Source organism: Aricia agestis, chromosome 17, assembly GCF_905147365.1.
Source record: "Aricia agestis chromosome 17, ilAriAges1.1, whole genome shotgun sequence".
Classification (NCBI taxonomy): Eukaryota; Metazoa; Arthropoda; class Insecta; order Lepidoptera; family Lycaenidae; genus Aricia; species Aricia agestis.
In genome coordinates this window covers 8,157,087-8,181,388 of record NC_056422.1, presented here as the reverse complement: position 1 = coordinate 8,181,388, position 24,302 = coordinate 8,157,087, and the positions used below count along the sequence as shown (strand labels likewise).

The window sequence follows — 24,302 nt, the reverse complement described above, 5'->3', positions numbered from 1 at the left end:
TTGTAAAAAATCCATAGCAAGAAATATGAGAATACCCATATCATCATATAACGCATTTAGTATAATGTTAGCCAGACCCTAAAATTTCGTTTATGATTGAATTGTTACATCTTGGATAACACTGTCCATGGCGACTTTGTAAAAATTTTGTAATTATATTATTTTTTGATTATTGCACTTTTAGAATAACATGTAAATTTAATTAGACAAACACAAAGAGACCAGCTTAATTTTATGCAAATACCCTAGCATCCAAATTAAATAAACCATCTTTTTTGGGTCGACAAAAATACAAGAAATTTAAGTATAATTTTAAACAATTCACTTACAGATGAAAGGTTATTCCTGTATTAAAAGTCGTATCTGTATGACTTCTACACCATTTCACAGGGCATTTAGGCATTTTAACAACAAAAATATTATAAAAAGCTACGTAAAAAGTAAGTAAACAAACCTATGTAAACAAATTGTAAAATGAGTTTGACAAAATTGTCATGTCAACCTGGTTGAATGTCACTCGAGTATATACACGAAAAATGTGTACCGAACACATGCATAAATATGCATGTATTCGGGTCACATTTTGTAGCCTTTTGGTGCACTTTTTTTGACGGAGTTACTCTTCCTTAGTTTTTATTATTCGCAGCCAATATCTTTAGCGACAACAATAGCTAAAATATTTGACAGTGTGCTTAGCTCCATATTGGAACAACATTGTAGTCTCCATGATGGTCAGCACGGGTTCAGGCGTGGACTGTCAAGGGAGACCGCAATAATGAGTCTAAAGCACACTGTCAAATATTACACGAGCAGACATACACCTGTGTACGCATGTTTCCTCGACCTCAGCAAGGCTTTCGATCTCGTCTCCTACGACATCTTGTGGCGAAAATTGGAAACTCTTAGTTTACCCGACGGTTTCACCGACTTGCTTAAATTTTGGTACAGTAATCAAGTGAACTATGTGAGATGGGCTGGCAAATATTCCGAACCGTACGGGATGGAGTGCGGGGTGAGGCAGGGGGGGCAGACATCGACCCGGCTCTTCAACCTGTACGTGGATTGACTGATACGGGAGCTCAGCGGTACTCGTGTCGGTTGCCATATCGGAAACGTGTGCGTCAACAATATTAACTACGCGGACGACATGGTACTGCTGGCGCCATCTGTCGGTGCATTAAGAACATTACTCGGTATTTGTGAAAAATACGCTGTCTCACATGGTTTTCTTTACAACGCCAAAAAAATCACAGTACATGGTCTTTAAGGCTGGCAGGATATGTCCCAATATTGTTGCCCCTATACACCTTAATAATCAACCTCTAGAGAGAGTGTACACTTTTAAATATCTGGGACATTTCGTGACTGACGGCTTTCGAGACGACGTGGACCTCGAAAGAGAGCGTAGGGCATTGTCTGTTATGGCAAATATGTTGGTGCATAGATTTGGTCGTTGCACGGACGCCGTAAAAATACTCTTTTTAAGGCCTACTGCACCTCTTTTTACACCTGCAGCTTATGGACCAACTACACCAATAAAACATAAAATGCCTTACGCATTCAATATAATAATGCTTTTAGAGCACTGTTGCGGCTGCCGCGTTTCTGTAGTGCCTCAGCGATGTTTGCTTTTGCGGATGTAGATAGTTTTGAAGCTATACTCCGTAAAAGGACTGCATCGCTATTGGCCAGGGTCCGCGGCAGCGGCCACAGTGTCCTGAGAGTGATAGTCGACAGCGGGAATTGTCCTCTGATCGACTTCATGATAAATAGGACTAAATCTCTTTTTAGAATAGAATACTAACATAGCGATAAGTTTCTTTACTAACAATTTTATGGATCTGAGTAATCTGAAATAAACCAATTTTATTTATTTAAAAATATTAACTTTATCGTAAAAAGTCATAGGACCTTTTTTATTGGTATTTCAATAAAGAATATTAAAAAAAATTGTTCGGTTGAAAAATAACAATTCCTTGCAATTGTTTAAACAATGTTTGTTTAAACAATATGGGACCGGGTTGCGCCCTGGCAACATGCATTTATATCATCAGGAGGGCAATTTGAAGAGGATCGCATAAAAAAATTGAGGTGGAATAGTTTTCGGTACTCATGCGCCGACTCGTCCTAGTCTATTTGTATACATAACTTGTACATTAATAATGTGATGCTTATGCCTTTAATTTTGACATCTCAACTTTATCGATTGTTCTGATTCCCATTTTCACCATACCATTCACGTCAATGCCAACTCCGTACAATAAAAAAAACAAACGTCAAACTCACTGTTTCCCGCGCGGGTAGTGTCGCACGTACTCGCCGACGTCGTAGCAGGCGACGGCCAGCACGACGGGGTCGCGGCTCTTCTCGAGCAGGTGGACGAGCGTCCGCAGCAGCTCCTGCCCGCGCTCGTTCAGCCGCGCCGCGTTCTCGCGCCAGAACTTCGCCGACTTGTGCACCGGCGACCATTCCAGACTGAAAAAAAATCTGTGCTAAAACTACTGTTTTTTGTGGATTTTTACACCCTCGTAGGTGTTTTGCCATAGACAACAGGAAAAGTATTTTAAACAAAACTTTTTTATTTATTTATTGAGAGCTATATCCAAAATGAAAAATCCTTAAAGGCGAAAATAACGGGACTACCTGTATAACATTAGGGTGGGTTGCACCAGAGGCGTTGTTGTAGTTAAGATAAGGTTATCGTCAAATATGGCGTCCATTATGGACTTTTAACAGAGTAGACAGAATTATGGAGTATGCCGACTTGGAACTGATGTTGAAATTTTTAAATTTGACGTATTATGACGAAAATTGTCCCTAGGGTTGTAAAACTTGTTACCAACGAATTTAAAACTATGACATATTCGCTGGACGTGTTCCTTTTTGGTCGTATTGTTGTTTGTGTTTTGGCACATGCAATTAAAATTTTCAGAATCCAATTTTGAAATCTTTATTTTAAATATTTAAAAATAAATTATATCAGCCAGCGCGAGGCACATTCCGTTCATAATCCTAGTGAAACCCGACGAATTTGACAGATATTGAAACCTGTCCGTTTGTTTGCAGTCGAACTACTGGTAGTTATATCTATTTTGCTTTTACTAGGGATTTGACAGTTTATTTGACATTTTGTTATGGTTGAAGTTATAGTTAAAGTAAGTTGGTCCAACCCACCCTTACCAATAATATGTCACCGTCGTAACTCGTATCTATCAGGAGAAGATCTAGCTGATTAGCCAATAGCGTGTAGCTTGATTACTCGCCTTACCCCCCAAACTCGAAAGACACTTAAAATTCAAACATTGCACCTTCTCATTTCATTTTTGACGAGCAATCTTAAAGTTGTGAAGTGTGAACAACCTCATAGTTTCTAGAATGTATCATCAATATGATAGTAATAGTGATGATCATATCATGGTAGAATAAGTAAGTCATTATTTTAACCCTAACGGTACTCACCGTCCGCTCTTAACCTCAGTGGCATATTGGTCGAAGGAGCTGAGGTCCTGGACGGAGGCTTGCAGACGCTCGTTGAGGTAGTCAACATCGTTCATGATGTCCTCGTCATCCGACCGCTTCTGCTCGAGGATGGACAGCTGCTTCAGCACCTTGCACTGAACCATGGCGATGCAGTGCTCCTTGGCGACCTTGAAAATATAATACGGTATATGGAAAGCTTAAAACTTGGAAATATAAATCTTTTTTAAACTCTTAAGCCTACAATAATGGGACAAAGCTAGGATAATATCACATGATGCAAATTCTAGTCTTTGGGGGATATTAGATTATCATATATATTGGATCCGAGATCATTGAGTCAATGATATTGGATAATGTAATATAGACATATTATGATTCATTTCTTCCTTGATCATAGATTTTTGACATTTGCTGAGAGATTGGATCCAATACGGTCATAGAAATAGCTGTTGCCAGTTATTTAATATAAAAAAGAGTTTTTAATTTCTTGTTCTTTAATATGTTTCAAATAATGTAATGTAATTATTTTTCTAATTATATACTTGGTTATTCTTGCTGAAATAACAAAAAACAAGCCATATTGAAAATGACGATGTCTTTTGACAAATCGAATTCTCTGAGATCTAGTAACTCTGACGTCAATACCTGTCAGCGTTATCGCTCTCCATTGGCTATTGTAACCACATATGACGTAAAATAGGATCAATGAAATATGATAATGTAATATGCAGATATGATCAAATGATCATATATATTGGATCCTATATATGATCATAGAAATGATCATATATAAATGATAATGTAATACCCCCCTTTAACTTAACAGGCTATAGTCTATAGCGTGGTTGGCTATATAGACTCACTATTAAGTGCTTATTAATAGTAATAATTAGACATCGGATTAAATGCATTTGCATACTTGCATATGCAAATGCATATAATGGGGCTTTTTAGGTGATAGTAAATTTTTTCGTTGATAGTACATATTTCGGCCATATTATGTCCTCGTAGTTTCCAAACTAGCTATCATAATACACACCGAGGCCACAAAACAGAGGTATGATAGATCAAAATACTTCAAATATGTAGCCCACCCTTGTTTAAAGACTTTCGCAATACACCCGAAGTACAATATCTTTCTAGAAACAAATTAATGTTTCTTTGTAGTTGGCCACATTTGAAAAAAAAAATTACTAAAGTGGGCAATGAACTTTCATGGGCACTAAGATTGTAATCGAAAAGAAGAAAAAGACCTGGATTTAATGGATTTTATGAAAATTGGCGCATTTATTATGAGCAACACCAGAAAACTCTTCCAAAAATAATACATTTTTATAATAAGTGACCTTTGATTGTGCATATTTCGCATTTTGATCGTGCATATAATCCGATGTCTAGTAATAATAAATAGTAAAGCTTATTAATTAATAAGCATATTTTCATATGTTTGGCGACTGAATATGATGTCAGCGAACAATAGTAAGTGACGACTAATATAATCACTGCTAACACAACTCCGCATCCTTAAGCCATGTACTTATACTAGGCAATATTTGGAGCGCGACATGTCGCACAACATGTTGCTGTTTAGTGCAAAAATCCAATGCAGAACTTTTGAATAATACATTTGAATCTGATAATAATTCGAGCATGGTGTTACCTGTTGGTCCTCAGGTTTCTCGATCAGGTTCCTGAAGACAGCGAGAACGATGCGGGTCACCTTCTCCTTGACCGAGTCGCTGAGGATGTCAGCCAGGATGGGGATGGCGTTGAACTTGTTCATCTTCTCGGCCAGCAGCGGATTGAAAGTCAGCACCCATAGGCAGAACACCAGTTGGTATTGCACCTGGGAAAAAAATACACAATGTTGTTACTTAAAGTCTTCCTTAAAATATATAAATAATAATTCAGCTTTAAAAAATAAACACTTGAATAGTAAACTGTATAATTAAAAAAAATGGACTAGAATGAAAATTTGCCATTTTTTATTTACCTTCTTAATGTAAATTCTTGCAAATTACGTCTCTTACGTCACGCATAATAACAATAATTTCGATTTTTATGTTATGCTTTTTAACATATTGTGTGAACATTAACATACTTTTAGTGTGATCCCCCCTCGCGCTTTGACGAGATATCCAAATATAGATGAACCTAAACCCTAATCTATACTGCTGTCTTCGACTGATAAGAATTGCCACTTGAAAGATAAAGATAGAAACATGGATTGGCGAATTCAACATAAGAGTCAGTCCACACGGCGCGTTGCGTCAGCGCAACGCTGACGCGTCATCGCAGCGTTATTACTTATTACAAAGCTGTCTTAACGTCAACACCCCCTCCCGCTTTGTCTCGGGGTATCTTCGTCCATCATGTGTGCGTTGCGACGACGCAGCGCACCGTGTGAACACCTTGGTTATTAATAACTTATATTTTATTGTTACCTGGAAGTTGACTCTGGAGGCGAGGATGGACAGCAGAGTGGAAATGCCATCAACAGACAGGAACGCGAAACGGTACTCGTCGATACGCAGCATCATTTGCAGGCAGCGGGCCACGGACTGAATGTAGTCATTGTTCTGATGAAATAGAGAATATCCACATATTATTATTATAAGATTGTTGAGGAATGGCCTGAAAAATTACAAACTCCTGGCGTTTCGCTAAGAAGTACATAGTATTAATAATGAATATTTTTCATTATCGTACCTATAAAAATACTTTATAATATGCTAGAAACAAGATAATATTATAATATACTTATAATCTTAAATCAATATCACAATTACTGCTGTAGTCAATTAATTTATTTAGACTGGGTTGCACCAGAGGCGTGGGTAAAGTTAAAGTTAAATATGGCGTCCAAACACCCCATATTCTCATACGACATCTGTCAATTTTTCCGGTTATACTTAAGGTTAAAAGTTAAAGTTAGTTGGTGCAATCCAGTCTTAGAAGTCTATAATATAGGCTCGGCAATGCTTTTGAAAATATATTACCTTCTAGAAATATTCATTAAAATAACATCAATCGGCGGAAGTAAGTGGCGACATTATAAGGCATTAAGTTTTGTTCAACAGCTGAAGCACAACAGTAAACTGCGTCGCAAGCTACTACTAGGTTACGGGGTAGTTAGTCCAAAGCATGCAAAAAAAAAAATCATTCATATATTATTCACAAACAATGACATAGACGTTTTAGTTACATTTCAACGTTTCGCCCAACATGGTGTGCCGCTGTTGGCAACACATAATACCTTATGAATGAGCAGCAGTTCCTCATGGGACTTAAGCTCATCAAAAGAAGTGTAAAGACTGGAATATTTTTCGTGGACGTTGGCGGCCTTATCGCCCTCCTTCTCCTTGGGTTTGGAGTGCTTATCGGAGAAATGTTGTTTCTCGTGCTCCAACATAACCTGCTCCGCATGCTCTAAATCGGCAGTCATTTTCTCCGCCTTACCAGAAAACAAACTTCTAAGTCATGATCTACTTACCACACTTTTAGATATTATTTCTCCACAATAATAAATGAGTAGATACAAAAACACACATCACTGAAACTTTAAAATTAATTCCCTGGTTTTCAGGCATTGACATGGGGGGGGGGGGGGGGGGGGCAAATTACCCAGGTTCTGGGCGGGGGAGGCAAGTCAGATTTTTTATAAGCTAGGTGTTTATAAATAATAAAAAATTTATAATTTTTAGTTGTATTGCAAACAAATGGCAAAAATTCGTTATTTTTATAGATGAAAGTACTAGATAATATACTTAGTAGGGACGTCAACATGATCCCCCCCCTGCCCCCCCATCGGTATGCCCATGGGCATTGACTTAGAAATTGATTATAATTAACACACAAATATTTCCTTGGTGTTATGTACCTATATAAATTTTATTATGTGGAGACTAAAGTTATAATATGATATTCAAATTGTAACATTAACCAATTTAAACATTATTTTATTTTTTATATTAATTAAACATTGTTTTGTAAATCAAACCTAGGAATATGAATAAAACAATAACAGAATGGGACATACAAACAATTTTTTACCATTTTAAGTGTGACTATCAAACGCTTAAAGCATGCAATAAAAATTAGTAATATAATAATCTCTAGAATAAACCATGCATAAACTGTGCTTTTGATTAACCCATGCTCTGTTGATACATTTTTCATTATTATTAACTGCACACTTCAAATACCAAATTTAATAATATAGTTCTATATTTAACTTATTCAAAATACATATATAAACCATGCAACTCTATAAAATTATTAGTAAAAATTTAAATTGATAAAAACTTACGTTCATTTTCAGTTGATCCTTGAGCCAGGACAGATAGAAGTGCAAGTCACTCTTGTCCATCAACTGAGGGTGCCAGCAAGCCAGCTTGGCAATGATACGGGCAGTCATGTGCTGGACAAACTCATCTTGACGGTTGAGCAGGCTGAGGAATGGCTGCCAGACGTTACCGTGTTTTGCATTGCGGAAAATTTTCACCCTCGATTTGTCCTCCTAAAAGCAAAATATTAATAGTACTACAATGTGGTTATTGCATCAATTAAATCATACAGGTACATACAGATATACAATTTTTAGTTATTTTTCATAGTATAGAATAAGGTTTTGTGTTTGTTACTGTCATGATAGGCAAGTCCACCTGGAACCATATTAAAGCACCTCAAACCAATAATTTTAATTTTGTTGATTAACTATAGTGTTCTTTCTTTAGAATAAAAACTGTTGATGTTCCTGGTATAATGTTGAACCATTTTCTAATATGAAATCACTAATTAAGGCAGAAAAACAATAACATTTATAAGAAACAAGTCTGTGCAGTCCTAGAGCTAACAAAAAAAAACAAACACTTTTTTGTTTTGACTTGATATTATTAACACTAATAACTAACCGACAAGATGTCATCAATCAGCACAAGCACATATTGGATGGTGTTGTCTTTGCTGATGTGAGTGATGAGGTTCAGGAACACCTCAGCGCAAGCCTCCGGATTCTTGTCTGGCAAATCCTTCTGGCCTCTCTGATCCAAGTTGACGATAAAATCATGGTCACGCTGGGTAATCATCTGCGATCTGCAAGTTATAATAAGTTATGATGGGGCGCACAAATCCATAGACATCATACACAAAGTGTTGAACACTTACTGAAGATAGGATTGCCATTTTATTTGGCTTTGCCGGATCTCACTGGCTCTGATCTGAAGAACGCTGGTGGCGGCAATCATATCTAAAATTTACATTTAGATCAAAATTAGGAAGTCTAAGAACAATGTTAGATACCATTGGGAGTAGCCCTTACCGATTTTTTCGTCACCCATTAGCTTGCTCACATTTTCCTCGTTTAAATCAGCCATTTTGGCTACGATTTTAAACGAAATTCACAAATCAGAAAGAACTAGATTTGAGAAAATTAATTCTTCAGAAATAAGTATTTCGCATGACATAAACCTCAGCTGAGAGGTCTTGTGACTATTTTGTAAAGTGAAGTTAGTTACATAATAAAGAAACATAATATCTCTCACCTTCTCTAACGTACTCCTTGAAAGCTGGAATAGAAAGAAATGGAGAATTATTTTATTGATTGTCTATACTGTAAAACGAACAGTACAACCAACCTTTAGAAAAAATAAATAAAACTTAAAGACTACCAAAACATGACCAAAACAAAAATATTTTAAAAGAAATGTTTAATTAATATCTGTAAAAATTACAACAGTACTGTTATCAATTGTTTCTTGGTTTCGATTAAAAGTATTATAAGTTTTTTTCCGATTTTTGTTACAGCTTTACCAGAAATATTTAAAATTTTTGTGTATTCACTTTCTAATTTAAAGATTAAACTTTAAAGTAAAGCTTGGTCTCCTGGCCTAGCTAGCACTTAGCAGCAAATTCAACTAAGCTGATTGACAAAGCTTTGTTGATTGTTTGTCTTTGATCGACAGCAGAAAAGATTTAAAAAATCAATACTTCAAGTTTTAGATACTGACAAGCTAAGACTGACAAGTGACATGTAACATGTGTCAAATATCCGCTTCTCACGATCTTCACTTGGGTGAAACAAAAAATAAAAATAGATCACAATAATATTTTAAAATCAAAATACTTTGAAACAATAGGTACGGTACTTACAATTAAATAAGGCATCGCAAGATACCGTATTTTAGGATTATACCATTAACAGAGAATTGAAGCCCGGTTCACATCTGCTTATGAAGTACTTACTTTATAAATTATATTGGTTAGAATTTAAGACTTACGATTATACTTCTCAGGATCTGTTTCCTTTGGCTTCGAATCCATTTTTACAATATTTATTGACCAAAATTCTTAAGAATCACGAAGTTTTGTGTTAATTCATTTTATTTATTATTGTTTTGCAGGAATATTTGTATAGAAAAACAATCTGCACTTGTGGTTTGTGAACTTGTGACACATTCTTCTAAAAATAATTTTTGGGAAGCGGCCAGTTCTTTTGTCATGACTAGTCTAACAGATAATTGTCAAAGTAATGACCTCAATAGCACACATCCTATGGAGATTGAATTAAAGTTTCCTCTTGATACAGGAGTTAATTCAATGCAAATGCTATTTACTGGTTATTTCAATGGACTGGGAGTTGAGGTGAAATCGTTTGAGGAGATTGGCTTCTTATACCATATGGGATGTTTTGGAAAAGGCAGCATGTCCAGGTCTCAGCCTGCCATGATACAGACAGATGAACTACCCTGTATGATGCGTAAGAGACAGTTTCAAAAAAGAAATTACTGGTACAAGAGATTTTTGAGCTCACAACAAAATAAAGATGGTGATTTATTTTTCAAACATGTTGATGAACTTATGTCTAAATTAGTTCGGGATGGTAAACAAAAAACTGCTAGGGAGGTAATTGATTTAGTTTCAACTGATGAAGAGGAAGAGTCTTTAGAAGATTGTAGTTTAAATAGTCAATTAGACTACAATTTTATAAATAAGGAAAATGTAGCAGTCATTGTGCCAAACAGTGATTCAGAAGATGATGATTACTTTTCCACAATGAAGCCAAAGAGCTGCTTAAATAAAGTAAAAATTGAAGAAAAGCTGATGTTGTCTCTGCAGGAATCATTCTACCTTGTCTATGCACTGGAATGTTTACAAGTTTTAAGTTTAGAAAACCAAATCATGAGTACACAACAATGTTGGGATTTATTTTGTGAAACAGAGAAGTGTTTTTTAGAAAAGTATGTGGTGTACCATTATCTGAGATCTAAGGGTTATGTGGTGAAGCCTGGAATCAAATTTGGTGGAGATTACTGTAAGGATAGTTAAAAAAATATATTTAGTTTATTTACTAAATTTCTATAGTTACCATTATTCATCTTTTATAACTGTAATGTGTGTAAATATAACTTTTTATAGGTTGCAAAGATTGTTCTATTTTTTTAATAATAAACCTATATTCTACACATTTTCCTTTCAGTACTTTACAGAGAGGGCCCAGGGATAAATCATGCAGATTATATTGTTGTTGTAAAGTGTGGAGATGATCAATTTGATTGGATCTCAATATTAGGTCATGTGCGTATGGCAAATACTACAGTCAAGGTATGAAGGTTAAAACCGATATTAAAATTTTTGTTACCTTACATTATATTATAGTTTTAAATTATATCTATTATACATTTCATTCATATTATGATTTGATTTCAATGAGTTTCATTGATGTATTATTCTTGTTTACAGGAGGTAATGATAGTCGAGGTAGTCAAGTCTTCCAAAGAGGATATAAAATTACCGAATGATCTTGGTGAATATTCTGTCCGAGAAATAATCTTGACAAGAAACATTCCAGCAACAATAAATAATGATGATGAATAATCTTTTATTTATATTTACATTTACTATATTTTACATTTTTTGCTTTTAGGCTCGTTTAACTGGTTTCTTTATGCCTGTACTTCTATAATGACTTCTTTGGTTCAAATATTCCTGTGTGCACTCCTTTCTGAAATCTTCATTATTGTACCAGTCTGCTAAGCATGATTTCATTGCCGAGTTTTCTTTTCTACATGTAACAACCATAAAAACCGAGGATTCCTTGCAGCATTTATTAAAATTCGCAACTTCTTCAACACATTTTTCAGTTTTAGCTTTGTCTCTTATAAGTTTCGGTATCAACACTTCCTCTTCAACTTTTCTTAAGCTTTTGTCGTTCGGGTCACCTACAATATTAAATATCATATTATAAACATTCACTTTGAAAAAAATAAAGGAGATTTATAAAGTTTCACAACCTAAACCATGAGGCCCCTCAGAAAACTTTTTTGGTAAAACCGAAGCTTCAGGCATGACTATGTGTAGATTAAGATTTTGGTAACAATATAATAGTAATTTTGTGTGTTTTACGCAATGAGGAAACAAATCAATGATTTTACGGCAGGTATTGCCTAAAAATCGCTCTCACAGATATAATATTTGTAGAATCGCTCTGGTTTGACACTGACAAACGACAGTTTTAAAATAACAAATGACAGCATTTTTTTCTTCATATGGCATGGCTATGGCCAATGTTGAGTATATTATGGCGGGAAAACAATATTCTATAGGGTAACTAAAGTATTATCTATACTATATTCAAGCCCAGTAAATAGTAACCAGACAAATGTGACCATAGATAATTATTAATTTTATATTTCTGGACCTCTGGTTACCAGAGGTCCAGACTCCAGAAATATAAAATTAATAATTACCTATGGTCACATTTTTTTTGCATACTCTACATGAGGTTGCACTTTCGACGCGACGACGTGAACTGTCAAAATCGAAGTAGCTTTTGTCATCTTTGTAATGTATTGTGATTTCTAAAAGAAATTCTAATAAAAGTTAAGCTTTTCTTATATTGAAATTTAACGTAGTTGTTGTTGTTGTTAACTTCTGAGTGTTGTCCTACTGAGAAAGTTCGAGAAATGTAAGTATTACCCTTCATTGAGCTTCCTTTTATGAGCCGCTTGGTAGTGAATTTTGAATATCATTCTTGTTATTTTCAGTAAAGAATGGATCGTCTACTTCGTCTCGGAGGGGGCATGCCGGGGCTCTCTCAGCCTCCTCCACCGACCGATGCTCCCGTGGTGGATACCGCTGAACAAGTTTACATTTCCTCTCTAGCCTTATTGAAAATGCTAAAACACGGCCGTGCTGGTGTACCCATGGAGGTTATGGGTCTTATGCTTGGTAAGTACTATCCATATTCAGTGATTATTGTGAAAAAGTTGTTTCATAAAGTTTTACTACTCATTACAACCTGTGTCAAGGAACAATTAACATTCAAAACCTTTGTTTCCTTGTCTTGTTTTATTTCCTATTAGCAAATTAGAATATAAATAACTTATTTCTATCTTTATGTTTCAGGTGAATTTGTTGATGACTATACAGTGAGAGTGATTGATGTATTTGCCATGCCTCAAACTGGTACTGGTGTCTCTGTAGAAGCTGTTGATCCTGTCTTTCAAGCGAAAATGTTGGACATGCTGAAACAGACTGGCCGCCCTGAGATGGTGGTTGGATGGTAAGTGTTATCACTTCAATAATAAAATATAATATAATATAGCTGTATATTGTAATATGTTATTGAATGTGAGTAAGAGCCTGTCCACACGAGTGTTACCGTTTGATGCATAGATGGCCACACAGGTGTGTCATCGCTGCGTTATTACGAAGCAATCTTAACGTCGACACCCCCTTTGGCTTTCTCCGGGGCTGCTGTCTGTGATGTGTGCGTTGTGTGAACACCTTGGTTACTTGTATGTAAAACAACACAATAGCAGTGCTGCGTTGACGCAAAGCTTACACAACACGCCGTGTGGACTGGCTCTAACAGAAGCCATTAACCAAAATTAGCATATGGCGTAGCCAGTTATCTCCCTGGACTCCAATGAACACAGCTACACACATTAATTAATATGCACTAACTATTTTTGCTGAAGGCTGAGCTGAGCGATTTTTCAAGCGTGGCGGATTAACTTATGTCACGCCACAAGCATGCAGCTTTGAATACTTGAATTTTCTATCAAAGCAAAGTATTCAAAGCTGTACATTTATATTAAATAAAACTGTACATTTTTTAAAAATCTGTCATTAAGATCCAGTATTCCAATATTCTTAAATTCTATCACAGGGCAGTGAAGTTCAAAGAAACTAGTGGAATCTATCTTCAACTGTCCATTTCTAAGCCACTTTAATCTTTTTTATATCTTGCAGGTATCACTCACATCCTGGCTTTGGATGCTGGTTGTCCGGTGTCGACATTAACACCCAGCAGTCATTTGAAGCATTGTCAGAGAGAGCTGTAGCTGTGGTGGTGGACCCCATCCAGTCTGTCAAGGGCAAAGTCGTCATTGACGCCTTCCGTCTCATAAACCCCAACATGATGGTTCTCGGCCAGGAGCCCAGGCAGACCACCTCCAACTTGGGCCATTTACAGAAGCCATCGGTACAGGCTCTGATCCACGGTCTAAACCGACACTACTACTCCATCAGCATAAACTACAGAAAGAATGAGCTCGAGCAAAAGATGCTTCTGAATCTGCATAAAAAGTCATGGATGGATGGTCTCTCCCTGGCTGACTATAAAGAGCATTGCTTAATAAACGAGACCACAGTCACAGACATGCTGGAGCTAGCCAAGAATTATAACAAAGCACTGGAAGACGAGGAGAAGATGACTCCAGAACAGTTAGCGATCAAGAATGTCGGCAAGCAGGACCCGAAGAGGCATCTAGAAGAGAAAGTTGATATCTTGATGGCGAACAACATAGTGCAGTCATTAGGAGCTATGCTAGATACTATGGTTTTTAAATGATTTATCTGTCTGAACCCTAAAATAAAAATTAAATATATTTAAGAGTATTTGCATTTGTCATCCACTTTATTTTACTTATGTATTGAATAGGTTATTTACTAAAATAAAACAATGTCTTTTTACGATGCATTTTTAATAAAATAGACGCTGTTGTGCAAGTTGCAGGGAGATCTTTTCCATCTTTTTCTTAAACAAATTATTATTATGGCTGGTAAAGTTCATGTCGAAAAGTTTCTGTTTCTTTTGCTCACTTACAATATCCTTTATAATCCTCTTCAGCTTTATATAGGCTGCATCAGGATCATCCATAGCAATCTATAAGCAACATAGGGATATTGTTAAAAGTTAAATCTAGACTTTATGAATGTTAACTGCCTTATGAGAGTAAGGCAGTTAACACAGGCCATATTTCCACCTTCCTGGTTTAGATGTCCTATTTAGGATCCTAAAAATAATTCTATTTAGAAGCTTCTGATTCCACCAATCAGAAGCCAAACTTCCTATGATTTAGCACGCTAATTAGGATCCTAACTTTCTAAATGCTATTTCACTTAACTAAATATTTTTACTGAATCGATTTAAACGTCTAAATTAGGAAAGGTGGAATAAGGCCTTTATTCACACTAAGTAATAAAGATTATATACCTACTTATATTTATAGCATTTATAGCATTTAAGAATGTACCCTCGATGATATTGATTTACTAATTATAGACAGATGGCGGACCCGCGTCACTTGGTCGAGTTATGTCAACTCAATGTATCCGAATTCGTGATCTGTTAACTGGGTTTGACAAAAAAAAAAACTTAGAGGTGTCAAGGGACACCCGAATGGAACGAAGTAATATTTCTTATGTCCAAAACCATCTATTGACGCCTAGCAATACTAACAACGCGTCGCTGTTTATTCTCAAAAAAAAAAACGCCATGTAGTTGACGCACAGGAATACTATCAACGCCCTCTGCCCCTACCATGCAGGTACTAATAAAAAAGTGTCGAGATCAAATATCGTTGTCTAGCCTCGCGCGATAAGTAACTTCGTTCCAACGGGACCAACTTACGTAGGTCCGTCATCTGCCCATGAATTACCTTCTCTGATAGTACAAAGAGGAATAGATTGCGCTTTTGCATTTTGTACTCACTGTGTCCCAAAACATGCCCGGACGGTTGCGATGAATGTTTTCGTAGTCATAGTCATTTTCCATACTTGGAACAAAGTTATCAGGCGTTGCCTTGTAAAGAAAGATAGGAAAAGCTTTATTGAAATCCTAATCAATATAGTCCTTAACAATTAATAATAAACGGCGTGCCCAGGGCCGGATTTATATTTTTTATGAGTAAAGGCCACTTTAATTTTGCCGCTTGAACTATGTATGAACTCTACCGCCATCCAAGGACGCTGCCACCCATAGGCTATGCCTATACTGCCTATACACAAATCCAGAGATGGGCATGCCATACCTAGCTGTTTTAACTTTTACGGTAGGTAAAAACATAATATATACGCATATGGCCACAGAATAAAAACTCCAATGTCATTCTTTCACCCTGCAATCTGCATACGGTATACCTAGTACCTACCCATTGACTGCGCATCCAATTATCGTCTTCCGTGCTTTCTTTGAGACTACTAGATAGGGACGATGATTCGCCTGAAAGTTTTATCCATATTGGTAAGTGAGTAGTTAAATTATGAAAATATAGCATTAACATAAATAAATTTACTTATACGAGTAGGTACAAAGCTCCTCTTCAACTATTTTGGGTTTTTTGTACGTAGGTATGTCGTGGATTGCATACGGTTTCTAATTTCTATATTATAAAATAGTCACATTCCTCCCCCCCTGGCCCAGAACCTGGGTACGCCCATGGATAGAGACATCAATGAAACACTAGGTATTATCTTACCTTTCAGGGTACTATTTGGAATATAGTCTCTGAAATAATAATAATTGCGAGTTTCAGAACCAATTTATCTATACTTTTTGTAGTTAACTTTATTACAAGGTACAAAATACATACACAGATAAACAGAGTAGGTAATAGGTACAGGGTGGTGGTGGTAGTAGGTGCATTTAATAGGTTAAAATTTAAATGATAAAAAAATACTATGCTTAGCCTCACTTGCGAAGATCTGGGTTAAAGTTAACCCCGGGTTAAATGTTAAGCAGGTATCTCTTTCGTAAAATATATGAAGAATGTTAGAGATAACACACTATTTAACCCGCTATTAATTTTAACCTGGATCTGCGCAAGTAGACCTTACTAGCCACAAGTAATTAGGATAAAATAAATTAGTAGGTATGTATTTTTGAAATTATGACGTAAATACAAAACTTAGAGAAAAGTAGAATACATACTTGCTGTGATCACCAACTTTGCAGGGACAACATTTGCAGTTCACGTCGCACGCACAACATGGCTGTGCGCGAGTCTCCGTAGAAAACGTAGAGAAACTCGGACATTCATCATCATACATGGCGACCTGAAACACAAAACTTTCGTAAAAATATTAAGATTTTAGGTAACCTTACAAACTAAGTAGGTTATGTATATCAATGTCTTTCAAAACATAAAATACCTACCTGTTTTATTTAATGCTTAAAAGCATGACCACAGTGGAAACCAACGACCTACACTTACAGTAACTACTAACTAGCTGATCTGGCAAAAGTTGTTGTGCCATGGACTATTTAGGGATAGGGAATTAAAAAACGACAATTTTTTTATTCTGATTCTTAGACTATAGTTACATGATCAGTCTGGCATCAGTTTAGTCCGTCAGTCCCAGACTGACGCCAGAATGATGTCCGGAAAGTACATAATAAAAAAATTATCAGTCCATCAATCAAACCGTTACACAATCATTGTCCCGTCAGTCTGACGGACTGAATTGATGCCAGACCGACCGTAACCGTAGCTACCGGGTGAGCACACAAAGTTACATAGAAATGAATCCAGCTGTTTCGGAGGAGTTTGTCAACAAAAAAAAATTGGGATACAAAAATTATATAATTTGTAATTAGATTTAGATTGAAACACGCTAATTTCAATTTGAACGACGAACCAAAGGATCAATGACCGTCAGTCAATGTAGGTCGGGGCTTATGCGGCGAGAATACTAGGGCTCTCGCGCCCTACGGCGCTACCTTAAGATGTCACCCTTCTTGGTGTTGAAATTGAAAGGTCGAAAGAAATATTTCCATTACTTCTCAAGCTATGCAGGGTACATTTTAATTGTATACTATATGTAATATATTTTTATGTATTATTATAATATTTTAGTGAATATTTAATGTATGTATGATGTACTTACTTTAATATAATATTTTATGTCAGAAATTATTCTCTTAATGTTAGTCCTCCTTTCATCTTGTCGATTTTAGTGCATGTTTAGTTTTATTAAGTTTTCAATTTTTAGTGACTTTATTACTTACCCTAATAATCTCTTGTAGTATTCCACCGATGATGATACGGTCGGAGACAAGGACCTGAAGTGTGGTTGCCTCTTCAGTTGGTCTGCGACCATAAGTTTTAACACTAAAAGATAAAATAAAAATACTTCTTTTTTTTAAGTATTAAAAATTAAAATATTTACAAATACGTAGATCCTCTACAAATTTGACTACGAGAATCTTTGTAGTATCTATGAGTATAGATTAGTAACGTTTGAATTGTTATAAGAATGTTACTCACCCTGTCACTCACAAAACACGCGTATTTCTAAACTTACTAATATTATAATTGTAAGTGTCTGTCTGCCTGTAAGCTTTTCACGCTTACACTGAACCGTTTGAATAGTTTGCATGTGGATATTTTTAATCAGAAAAAGACTCAAGTTTATTTGAAATTTGCTTAAAATGAACGTTAAATGATCATATACAAAGGCATAATATAGTTATCAATTATCATCAATAATTAGGTACATACATAATATTTATCCTAATCATACCGTTTTCTGTCCTCCTGTCTCCTCTTCATAGCCTCTTTATCAGAACACCAAGTGAGTATGAAATAAGGCCGATATCCCCTCAACCTCAACATGAGTGCGCCTACCAAGTCCATGATTGCAATTTTCACTTTCCCATTGCCTACAAATGCTTTTTCACGACCTTAAAGTAAATGTCATAAAGTAAGAAAAACTGGTAAGTGTTTTTTTACATCTTCTTCTATCTATCTTCTATCTTCTTCTATATATCTATATATATGTTACGCTCAAAGACCGAAATCGCTCAATGAGCGAAAAAATGGCTCACATCGCGTTGTGGTCACAGTGAAACAGCCACAGCGGAAATCCAAGAGTGGTAAGTCTGTGAAATCAATGTGTACTTTTATTCATAGTTAAGAAAGTTCACTTTTGAATGGCTAATTTACAAATGCATTGTATCGCATGGCTACTAAACATACTAATTTACAATTACAATGTTTCACTGACCCTAAGTCACATAAAATAATAGTAATATTAAAAAACCCACAATGTTTAAATTGATTTTATAAAAATCTAGAGCTGTTAAGCGAGCGGCGTTTCCGGAAATCCTTATTAGTTAAAAGATAAATTCTCAGTAAATTCTGAGTAAAAATTGCTTTAGTAACTTTAAAAGCTATATTACGTAAGTTTACAATATTATAACATTTATTCTAAGTACCTAATTTTATAATAATTCATATTTAATAAAATACGAATCATTCTTGTAATTTGGCAGTGACTTTTTTAATAAAACTCAAGCTTCGCTCGCTATTTCATAAGCGAATTCTCAGCTAAATTCCGTTTTGTCACATAATCCAAACTTTGCCATACCAGTCGTCCTAATTAAGTCCATAATGAGTGAAAGTCCGCACAAAAATGAGCAAAACGGCGCCATTTTGTTCGTTTTTTTGAACCAAATGGCGGCTGCTTATTAAAATCACTTACTCAGTCCACATGTGCCGTCAGCTACGCTGCTGCAAGTTAAGAGGTCGCCCGCTATGAGCATATTATCGAAGTGTTTTCTTGTTACTAGTTTATAATGGTCTTTGGAGTGGAGGGAAGAGGTGGTATGCTGCTTCGCTAAGTCAACATTATGATATCTTTCCGCGATGCGCCGAGCGAGGTCGCCTGCAAATTAGTTACGAGTACAATTTCAATACCACGTTCCTTTCGCTTTGATAAATTAGACTTGAGAGCAGAAGTCGTATTGTTTTGCATCTAATTTCAAACTATGCGCTGTTAAAAGCATCTCGTAATTCGTTATGTATTGCAATTTGCAATTGCATTGCGATGTCCTCACAAAAGCTTTTACTGCTAACTTTGTAGACGAATTCAGAAGAACTATAGTTATTTGCAACTCATTGCTTTGTGATTTTTTAGTTTCCATTAGAAATTGCTTCCTAGGCAGTTCGCAGGCGAATGTCATTTGGCCGGATCATGTCAATTCAATTAATTGTTTTTATTTTATTTATTTTTATTTATTTATTAATTTAATCTTGGCCCATATTATAAATGCCTTATAGATTAACATACATACAATTATAGTAAAAACTAACACTAACACTAAAACACTAAACACGTATTGTCTGCGACGTGGGGCGCGACGTGATCGGAAGTCGTCCTGGAACCTCCTGTAGACGACTCCAATCGTCCAGAACTCCTCCTTCTCGAAGGTCGGTAGATAGTGCGTCGGGACTCTCACCACATAGGAGCTAAAATTCACTTTGTGGTGGGACTCCAAGCGCTCGACCCTCAAGACGAAGTGGGTCTTTCTTGAATTGTGATCTGTGTGTGTGGCTGGTTTGACGTAACGCGACCAAGCTACGTAGGTCCCCCATCTGCCTAGGAATCAACTTCTCTGATAGTACATTATTATACACAGTTATTTTACTCCAGATGGATCTTATGCAAACGACGTGTCATAGAAACTCACATACAAAATAACATAAAGACCCACCCACCTCTGCCAACCGCTTCAGGGCCCACCAACACCACTATCGGCACGTCTGTGTCGGCGGGTGGGACATACGGCGTAACGCGTGCTCGACTTAGCTGCTCTATGTAGAGTAGCCGCAGCAGCCGCCGCTCCGCCATTGTAAACACATCGGGCCGCATGTCCAGTTTGGTTGTACTCTGTAGTAAGTATTATATCAATTATCAGCTGTTGTAACTGTCGCATCTTGCTGTTTTTAAGGTGTCATAGAGCTTATAATGACTTTCTTATATTTTAGCTTGCCTTGATTAAACATATCTAGCGAACTAAATGAGAATGCAACGAATATGCTGTAAATGTAAAAGAAACAAGGAAAGTCTGTAGTTGCTATTTATTTATTCAATCGGTAACTTGTAAGTCTCGTCTTTTTCAGTTTATAGAGTTTCTAACAACAAAATCAGAGAAATCGTATCTTAGGCAAATGGCAGATACGTTATTTAGCTTGGGTTGTATCGAGATAATGTTAATCGTGACTGGGCACGAGTTAACTCGACTATTAAAGGATAACATTTAGTGTTTATTGCTTAGTTTTAGCTTTAGTTTATATGTTATGTCTATAATGTATATATAATATGGGCCAAGATTCCTGATTTAAATAAATAAATAAAAAAAAAAAAATATGGTTCATTATATTATTATGCCCATAAATCAATGTTTATATAATTGAATTTAACGTACAATCTCAACGGGATCCAAAACCTTGCCGTCCAGCTGGTACAGGCTCGGCAGGGTGTTGAGTGTCACGCGTCTGTAGCGGGCGTCACCACACAGGGGGTTGTCTCGCAAGTCGACAGTGACGAGACAGGCGAGCTGCCACAGACACAGCGGCACCTCGTGCAGCGTGGTGAAGCTGTTATTACACGCGCGGAGCTCCCTTAATCTGTGTTAGAGACATATTTAATAAAATCACGCGATAAAGTAAGTATTTTTAACTTCTTTTTTTATTTTCCTTTAGAATTTTAAGAGGATTCCACACCGCCATTTTTTCCATACAAACGTTGTCCCCTGTTTCCTCCCTGGATAATGCTAGTAGAGTTATAATTTTTTTCCTGAATATCTACGGCCACTAATACAATGTCTCTATGTTTTCCTATTTTTCATAATTTAATTATTAAATAAGATATGAACGTTCAAAAACCCAAAAAAATGGCCAGATTTTCCACTGTGTTCAAACGTCCAGAAAACAGATTTGGTTAGATTATACAAAAAAAGCAAAACATAGGAACACAGCTCAAGCCTTTTTTTAATCTTTAATGAAAAAAGTACTTAAATCGGTTAAGTTTTGGAGAAGGAATCAGGGGACAACGAATCGTTGATTTTCTGGATTTTCTGCAGTTGTCTCTATCGCGTTCTGTGGTATAGGCTTGAGGTAAGGGAGACAGCTATAGATATTACACGTACTTTTTTTTCATTTCTCTAGCCGCTGTGGTATCCTCTTAAGTAGCAGGACTCGGATTAATATATAATAAGGAATTTTACAAGGCATTGTAAGTAAATCGTTTCTTTTAATATTACTACAACTTGGTATTTTATAACAGTTCTCTGTGTAATATGCCAGGAAAATAAATGTTTTAATATTTCGATTTTATACTGGCATTGCATAACAGTGCTAACGCAGGCCTTTTTTTTTAACTTTAACTTTTCTGCAAGCTCAAGAAACTAAAATATATACAAGCGGTTTAGAAGCTGTATTAAATGAATCCACAACATCGCTTTTAAAGCTTTTCTTTTATCCGTTTAATAACAAGCACTTAATACTGCGTCATCGTTTATACATATCTGTGGTGGTAACGTTGTGTTATCATAATTAGCTACAAAGTTGCGCAATTAGCCGCCGTCATTAGCCAACTTCAACTGAAAGGATGACATAACTTCTTTCGGAGTTGGTTAAATAATGCTAGCTCCGTGTGAAGATAATTGGAACTTAACATCAATAGTTTTGAAAACAACAAATAAAGAAGGCAATGAAATGTACAGGCTAAGTTAAAAGGTTATTAACAAAGCTTTAATATTAGTAAATGGATGACCGAGCTTTGCTCGGTATAGCAAAAACTCATTGACTTCGTGTTACTTAATATAATCTGCTGGTCGTCAAAACAATTATTTGCTCACAAAATAGTCTTATTATTCGCCAATAGATGTCAGGAAGAGTCATATTTTTCAGTTTATCGATTATCGATAAAACACGAATAAAATGACATTTTCTGAAAATGATTCCTAGATCTTCTTTCATTCAACTTTCGTTTTGGCGTATTCAATAATTGAATGCGTCAAGAAACGCAACGCCAACATTGTCATTTTTGTTTTTTGGGTACGCTCAGCGTCACGGGCATGCTTTACGTTCGCTGTTGACTGCGCTATAACGCATGCCCTTGACGAACAGAAAAAGGCACAGTGTGGACAAAGCTATTAGGCATTACGATCGAGGAAGCACACATTTACTTAATACATTTTTCCTGACTTTTTATACCAAGTTACAAAAATTTTCGTATTTTAGGTTTGCTATTTGATTATTCTAAAAGTACCTCGCACATCCAGAAAGCACTTTCATCGTTCCGAGTCTGTTATCGTCCACATTTAAATATTCCAGCTGGTGGAGTGTATGCAGACCTCTTTTTTCGTCGCACTCGAAACTAGCGATATCGTTGTGGGACAGATTTAGCCACAGCAGTTTGGAGTTTGAGAGATTTTCTAGCTTTTTGATCTTGTTGTAAGATAAATCTAGACGCCTTAGAAACCTGTAATGAAAAATTTGTTAAATACTAGATGTACCCGTAACGTTATTGATCTAAACTTCGTGGGAACCGTACATTTTTCCAGAATAAAAATTATTCAATAATCTTTATCGGGACTCAAAGTATCTCTATACTTAAGTAGTTAGGTATATATATATATATATATATATATATATATATATATATATATATATATATATATATATATATATATATATATATATATATATATATATATATATATATATATATATATATATATATATATATATATATATATATATATATATATATATATATATATATATATATATATATCTAGGTATTATTTGTAGAAAATGCCATTTTATTCGATTTTATTTAAACGAGCAATTTTTATATATACATATAAAAATTGCTCGTTTAAAGATATAAGATAAAGTAAACTACATAAACTTTAAAATGAAAAGAAAACAGGTCACTGTTACAATAAAAAAAAAAACTTTTCAACTGATAAAAATTCTGCAGCTTTAACTGGCTACTATAATAGTAAATCCGAGAGGCACATTAAAAACAAAATCTCGTACGTAGCAGTCACGTACAAACATAAAGCACAAAACATTAAGCTGGGCTTTAGCTTTAGCTCGTAAATCGGCGTAGCGGCTCGTAGCGGCGTAGCACGACGTAGCGCCGTAGCCGTCTACGAGCTACGTGTCAATTCACTTGATACGAGAGCGTTCACCTCTTGGCTTATATCAGAGGGCTGCCTTTCCACCAGAGCTGAGCGGAGCTGTGTTGCGAATTGCGATGAATGTGTATTTGAAAACCAATAGAATCGCTTCATTGACGTGAGCTTGCCATGACATCGCTCAGCGCGGCGATGCTATTGGTTCTCAAAAACACATTCCTCGCAACACATCTCCGCTCAGCTCAGGAGGAAACGCAGCCTAAGGCCGACTCAGCTGGGCTAAAATGGCCACATTTAGCAATTCCTCTCAATCAATTCAGCAAATGAATTGTCAAAACTGTCAAACTGACAAATGTCAAATTAGTACGAATTACTACAGTGCGACAAGGTTAAATATGAACGTGGGCGGTGGCGCTGCTCGTAAAGGAGCTGTCAAAAATGACGTTTTTGTATGATGGCAGCGTTAGTTCCTTTTTTCGACGCGTTCATTTAAAGACTTGTCGAGTTGTAGACATGAATTGCAAGCAGACTTGCATTTTGTGATTTAAAAAAATGAATCATATTTATGATTCTTAGTGTGATTCTCCAAAGCGACCATTTTAGC

The 24,302-nt window shown here is 35.9% G+C and overlaps 5 protein-coding genes across 13 annotated transcripts in view; 2 read left to right on the top strand and 3 right to left on the bottom strand.

Annotated features, from left to right (window-relative positions):
* LOC121735713 (V-type proton ATPase subunit H) overlaps positions 1 to 9,892 on the bottom strand; it is a 15,206-nt gene extending 5,314 nt beyond the window's left edge. Inside the window, exons 1-10 of one of the 4 annotated variants that reach the window (XM_042126632.1) lie at positions 9,759 to 9,892; positions 9,024 to 9,047; positions 8,647 to 8,728; positions 8,394 to 8,574; positions 7,790 to 7,999; positions 6,737 to 6,934; positions 5,925 to 6,059; positions 5,141 to 5,326; positions 3,460 to 3,647; positions 2,287 to 2,475 (exon numbers count right to left, since the gene is read on the bottom strand). In XM_042126632.1, the coding sequence (XP_041982566.1) occupies positions 2,287 to 2,475; positions 3,460 to 3,647; positions 5,141 to 5,326; positions 5,925 to 6,059; positions 6,737 to 6,934; positions 7,790 to 7,999; positions 8,394 to 8,574; positions 8,647 to 8,728; positions 9,024 to 9,047; positions 9,759 to 9,801 (1,436 nt within the window). In that variant the 5' untranslated portion in view covers positions 9,802 to 9,892. Of the gene's footprint in view, positions 1 to 2,286; positions 2,476 to 3,459; positions 3,648 to 5,140; positions 5,327 to 5,924; positions 6,060 to 6,736; positions 6,935 to 7,789; positions 8,000 to 8,393; positions 8,575 to 8,646; positions 8,729 to 8,800; positions 8,984 to 9,023; positions 9,048 to 9,758 lie in introns of those variants that run through there. The other 3 variants (XM_042126634.1, XM_042126633.1, XM_042126635.1) reach the window with 3 other exon arrangements.
* Positions 306 to 14,372, top strand: LOC121735716 (26S proteasome non-ATPase regulatory subunit 14). Of its 5 annotated transcripts, none has more exons than XM_042126643.1 (4): positions 306 to 321; positions 12,530 to 12,708; positions 12,886 to 13,042; positions 13,735 to 14,372. In XM_042126643.1, exons 2-4 carry the CDS (start codon positions 12,531 to 12,533, stop codon positions 14,333 to 14,335), a joined length of 936 nt encoding a protein of 311 aa, XP_041982577.1. In that variant the 5' UTR covers positions 306 to 321; position 12,530; the 3' UTR covers positions 14,336 to 14,372. The 5 variants fall into 5 exon arrangements, with proteins under 5 accessions (XP_041982577.1, XP_041982576.1, XP_041982575.1 ...); XM_042126642.1 differs by lacking the exon at positions 306 to 321 and adding an exon at positions 3,989 to 3,993; XM_042126641.1 differs by lacking the exon at positions 306 to 321 and adding an exon at positions 9,179 to 9,186.
* Positions 9,574 to 11,375, top strand: LOC121735715 (tRNA-splicing endonuclease subunit Sen2). Of its 2 annotated transcripts, none has more exons than XM_042126637.1 (4): positions 9,574 to 9,617; positions 9,882 to 10,792; positions 10,958 to 11,082; positions 11,221 to 11,375. In XM_042126637.1, the coding sequence occupies exons 2-4, from the start codon at positions 9,979 to 9,981 to the stop codon at positions 11,353 to 11,355; spliced, it is 1,074 nt and encodes a 357-aa protein (XP_041982571.1). In that variant the 5' UTR covers positions 9,574 to 9,617; positions 9,882 to 9,978; the 3' UTR covers positions 11,356 to 11,375. The 2 variants fall into 2 exon arrangements, with proteins under 2 accessions (XP_041982571.1, XP_041982570.1); XM_042126636.1 differs by lacking the exon at positions 9,574 to 9,617 and adding an exon at positions 9,646 to 9,715.
* Positions 11,401 to 11,960, bottom strand: LOC121735717 (COX assembly mitochondrial protein homolog). Its single transcript, XM_042126644.1, has 2 exons — positions 11,772 to 11,960; positions 11,401 to 11,699 (listed from the first exon to the last, which is right to left on the bottom strand). The coding sequence occupies exons 1-2, from the start codon at positions 11,824 to 11,826 to the stop codon at positions 11,401 to 11,403; spliced, it is 354 nt and encodes a 117-aa protein (XP_041982578.1). The 5' UTR covers positions 11,827 to 11,960.
* LOC121735673 overlaps positions 14,285 to 24,302 on the bottom strand; it is a 23,122-nt gene continuing 13,104 nt past the window's right edge. The window contains exons 6-16 of the mRNA XM_042126575.1: positions 22,822 to 23,034; positions 20,975 to 21,176; positions 20,265 to 20,436; positions 19,249 to 19,431; positions 18,289 to 18,448; positions 17,774 to 17,855; positions 16,697 to 16,821; positions 16,245 to 16,273; positions 15,918 to 15,988; positions 15,479 to 15,568; positions 14,285 to 14,650 (exon numbers count right to left, since the gene is read on the bottom strand). Coding sequence (XP_041982509.1) covers positions 14,468 to 14,650; positions 15,479 to 15,568; positions 15,918 to 15,988; positions 16,245 to 16,273; positions 16,697 to 16,821; positions 17,774 to 17,855; positions 18,289 to 18,448; positions 19,249 to 19,431; positions 20,265 to 20,436; positions 20,975 to 21,176; positions 22,822 to 23,034 — 1,510 coding nt within the window. The 3' untranslated portion in view covers positions 14,285 to 14,467. The remainder of the gene's footprint in view (positions 14,651 to 15,478; positions 15,569 to 15,917; positions 15,989 to 16,244; positions 16,274 to 16,696; positions 16,822 to 17,773; positions 17,856 to 18,288; positions 18,449 to 19,248; positions 19,432 to 20,264; positions 20,437 to 20,974; positions 21,177 to 22,821; positions 23,035 to 24,302) is intronic.

Excerpts from the sequence above, each read along its gene's own strand:
- LOC121735715 (XM_042126636.1), top strand. Across the intron at positions 10,793-10,957 it reads CAAATTTGGTGGAGATTACT|TACTTTACAGAGAGGGCCCA; the intron begins GTAAGGATAGTT and ends TTTTCCTTTCAG. Across the intron at positions 11,083-11,220 it reads TGGCAAATACTACAGTCAAG|GAGGTAATGATAGTCGAGGT; the intron begins GTATGAAGGTTA and ends TCTTGTTTACAG.
- LOC121735716 (XM_042126643.1), top strand. The coding sequence starts at position 12,531 with ATGGATCGTCTACTTCGTCTCGGAGGGGGCATGCCGGGGCTCTCTCAG. Across the intron at positions 12,709-12,885 it reads GGTTATGGGTCTTATGCTTG|GTGAATTTGTTGATGACTAT; the intron begins GTAAGTACTATC and ends TTTATGTTTCAG. Across the intron at positions 13,043-13,734 it reads CCTGAGATGGTGGTTGGATG|GTATCACTCACATCCTGGCT; the intron begins GTAAGTGTTATC and ends TATATCTTGCAG.
- LOC121735717 (XM_042126644.1), bottom strand. The coding sequence starts at position 11,826 with ATGCCTGAAGCTTCGGTTTTACCAAAAAAGTTTTCTGAGGGGCCTCAT. Across the intron at positions 11,700-11,771 it reads TGAGGGGCCTCATGGTTTAG|GTGACCCGAACGACAAAAGC; the intron begins GTTGTGAAACTT and ends TTAATATTGTAG.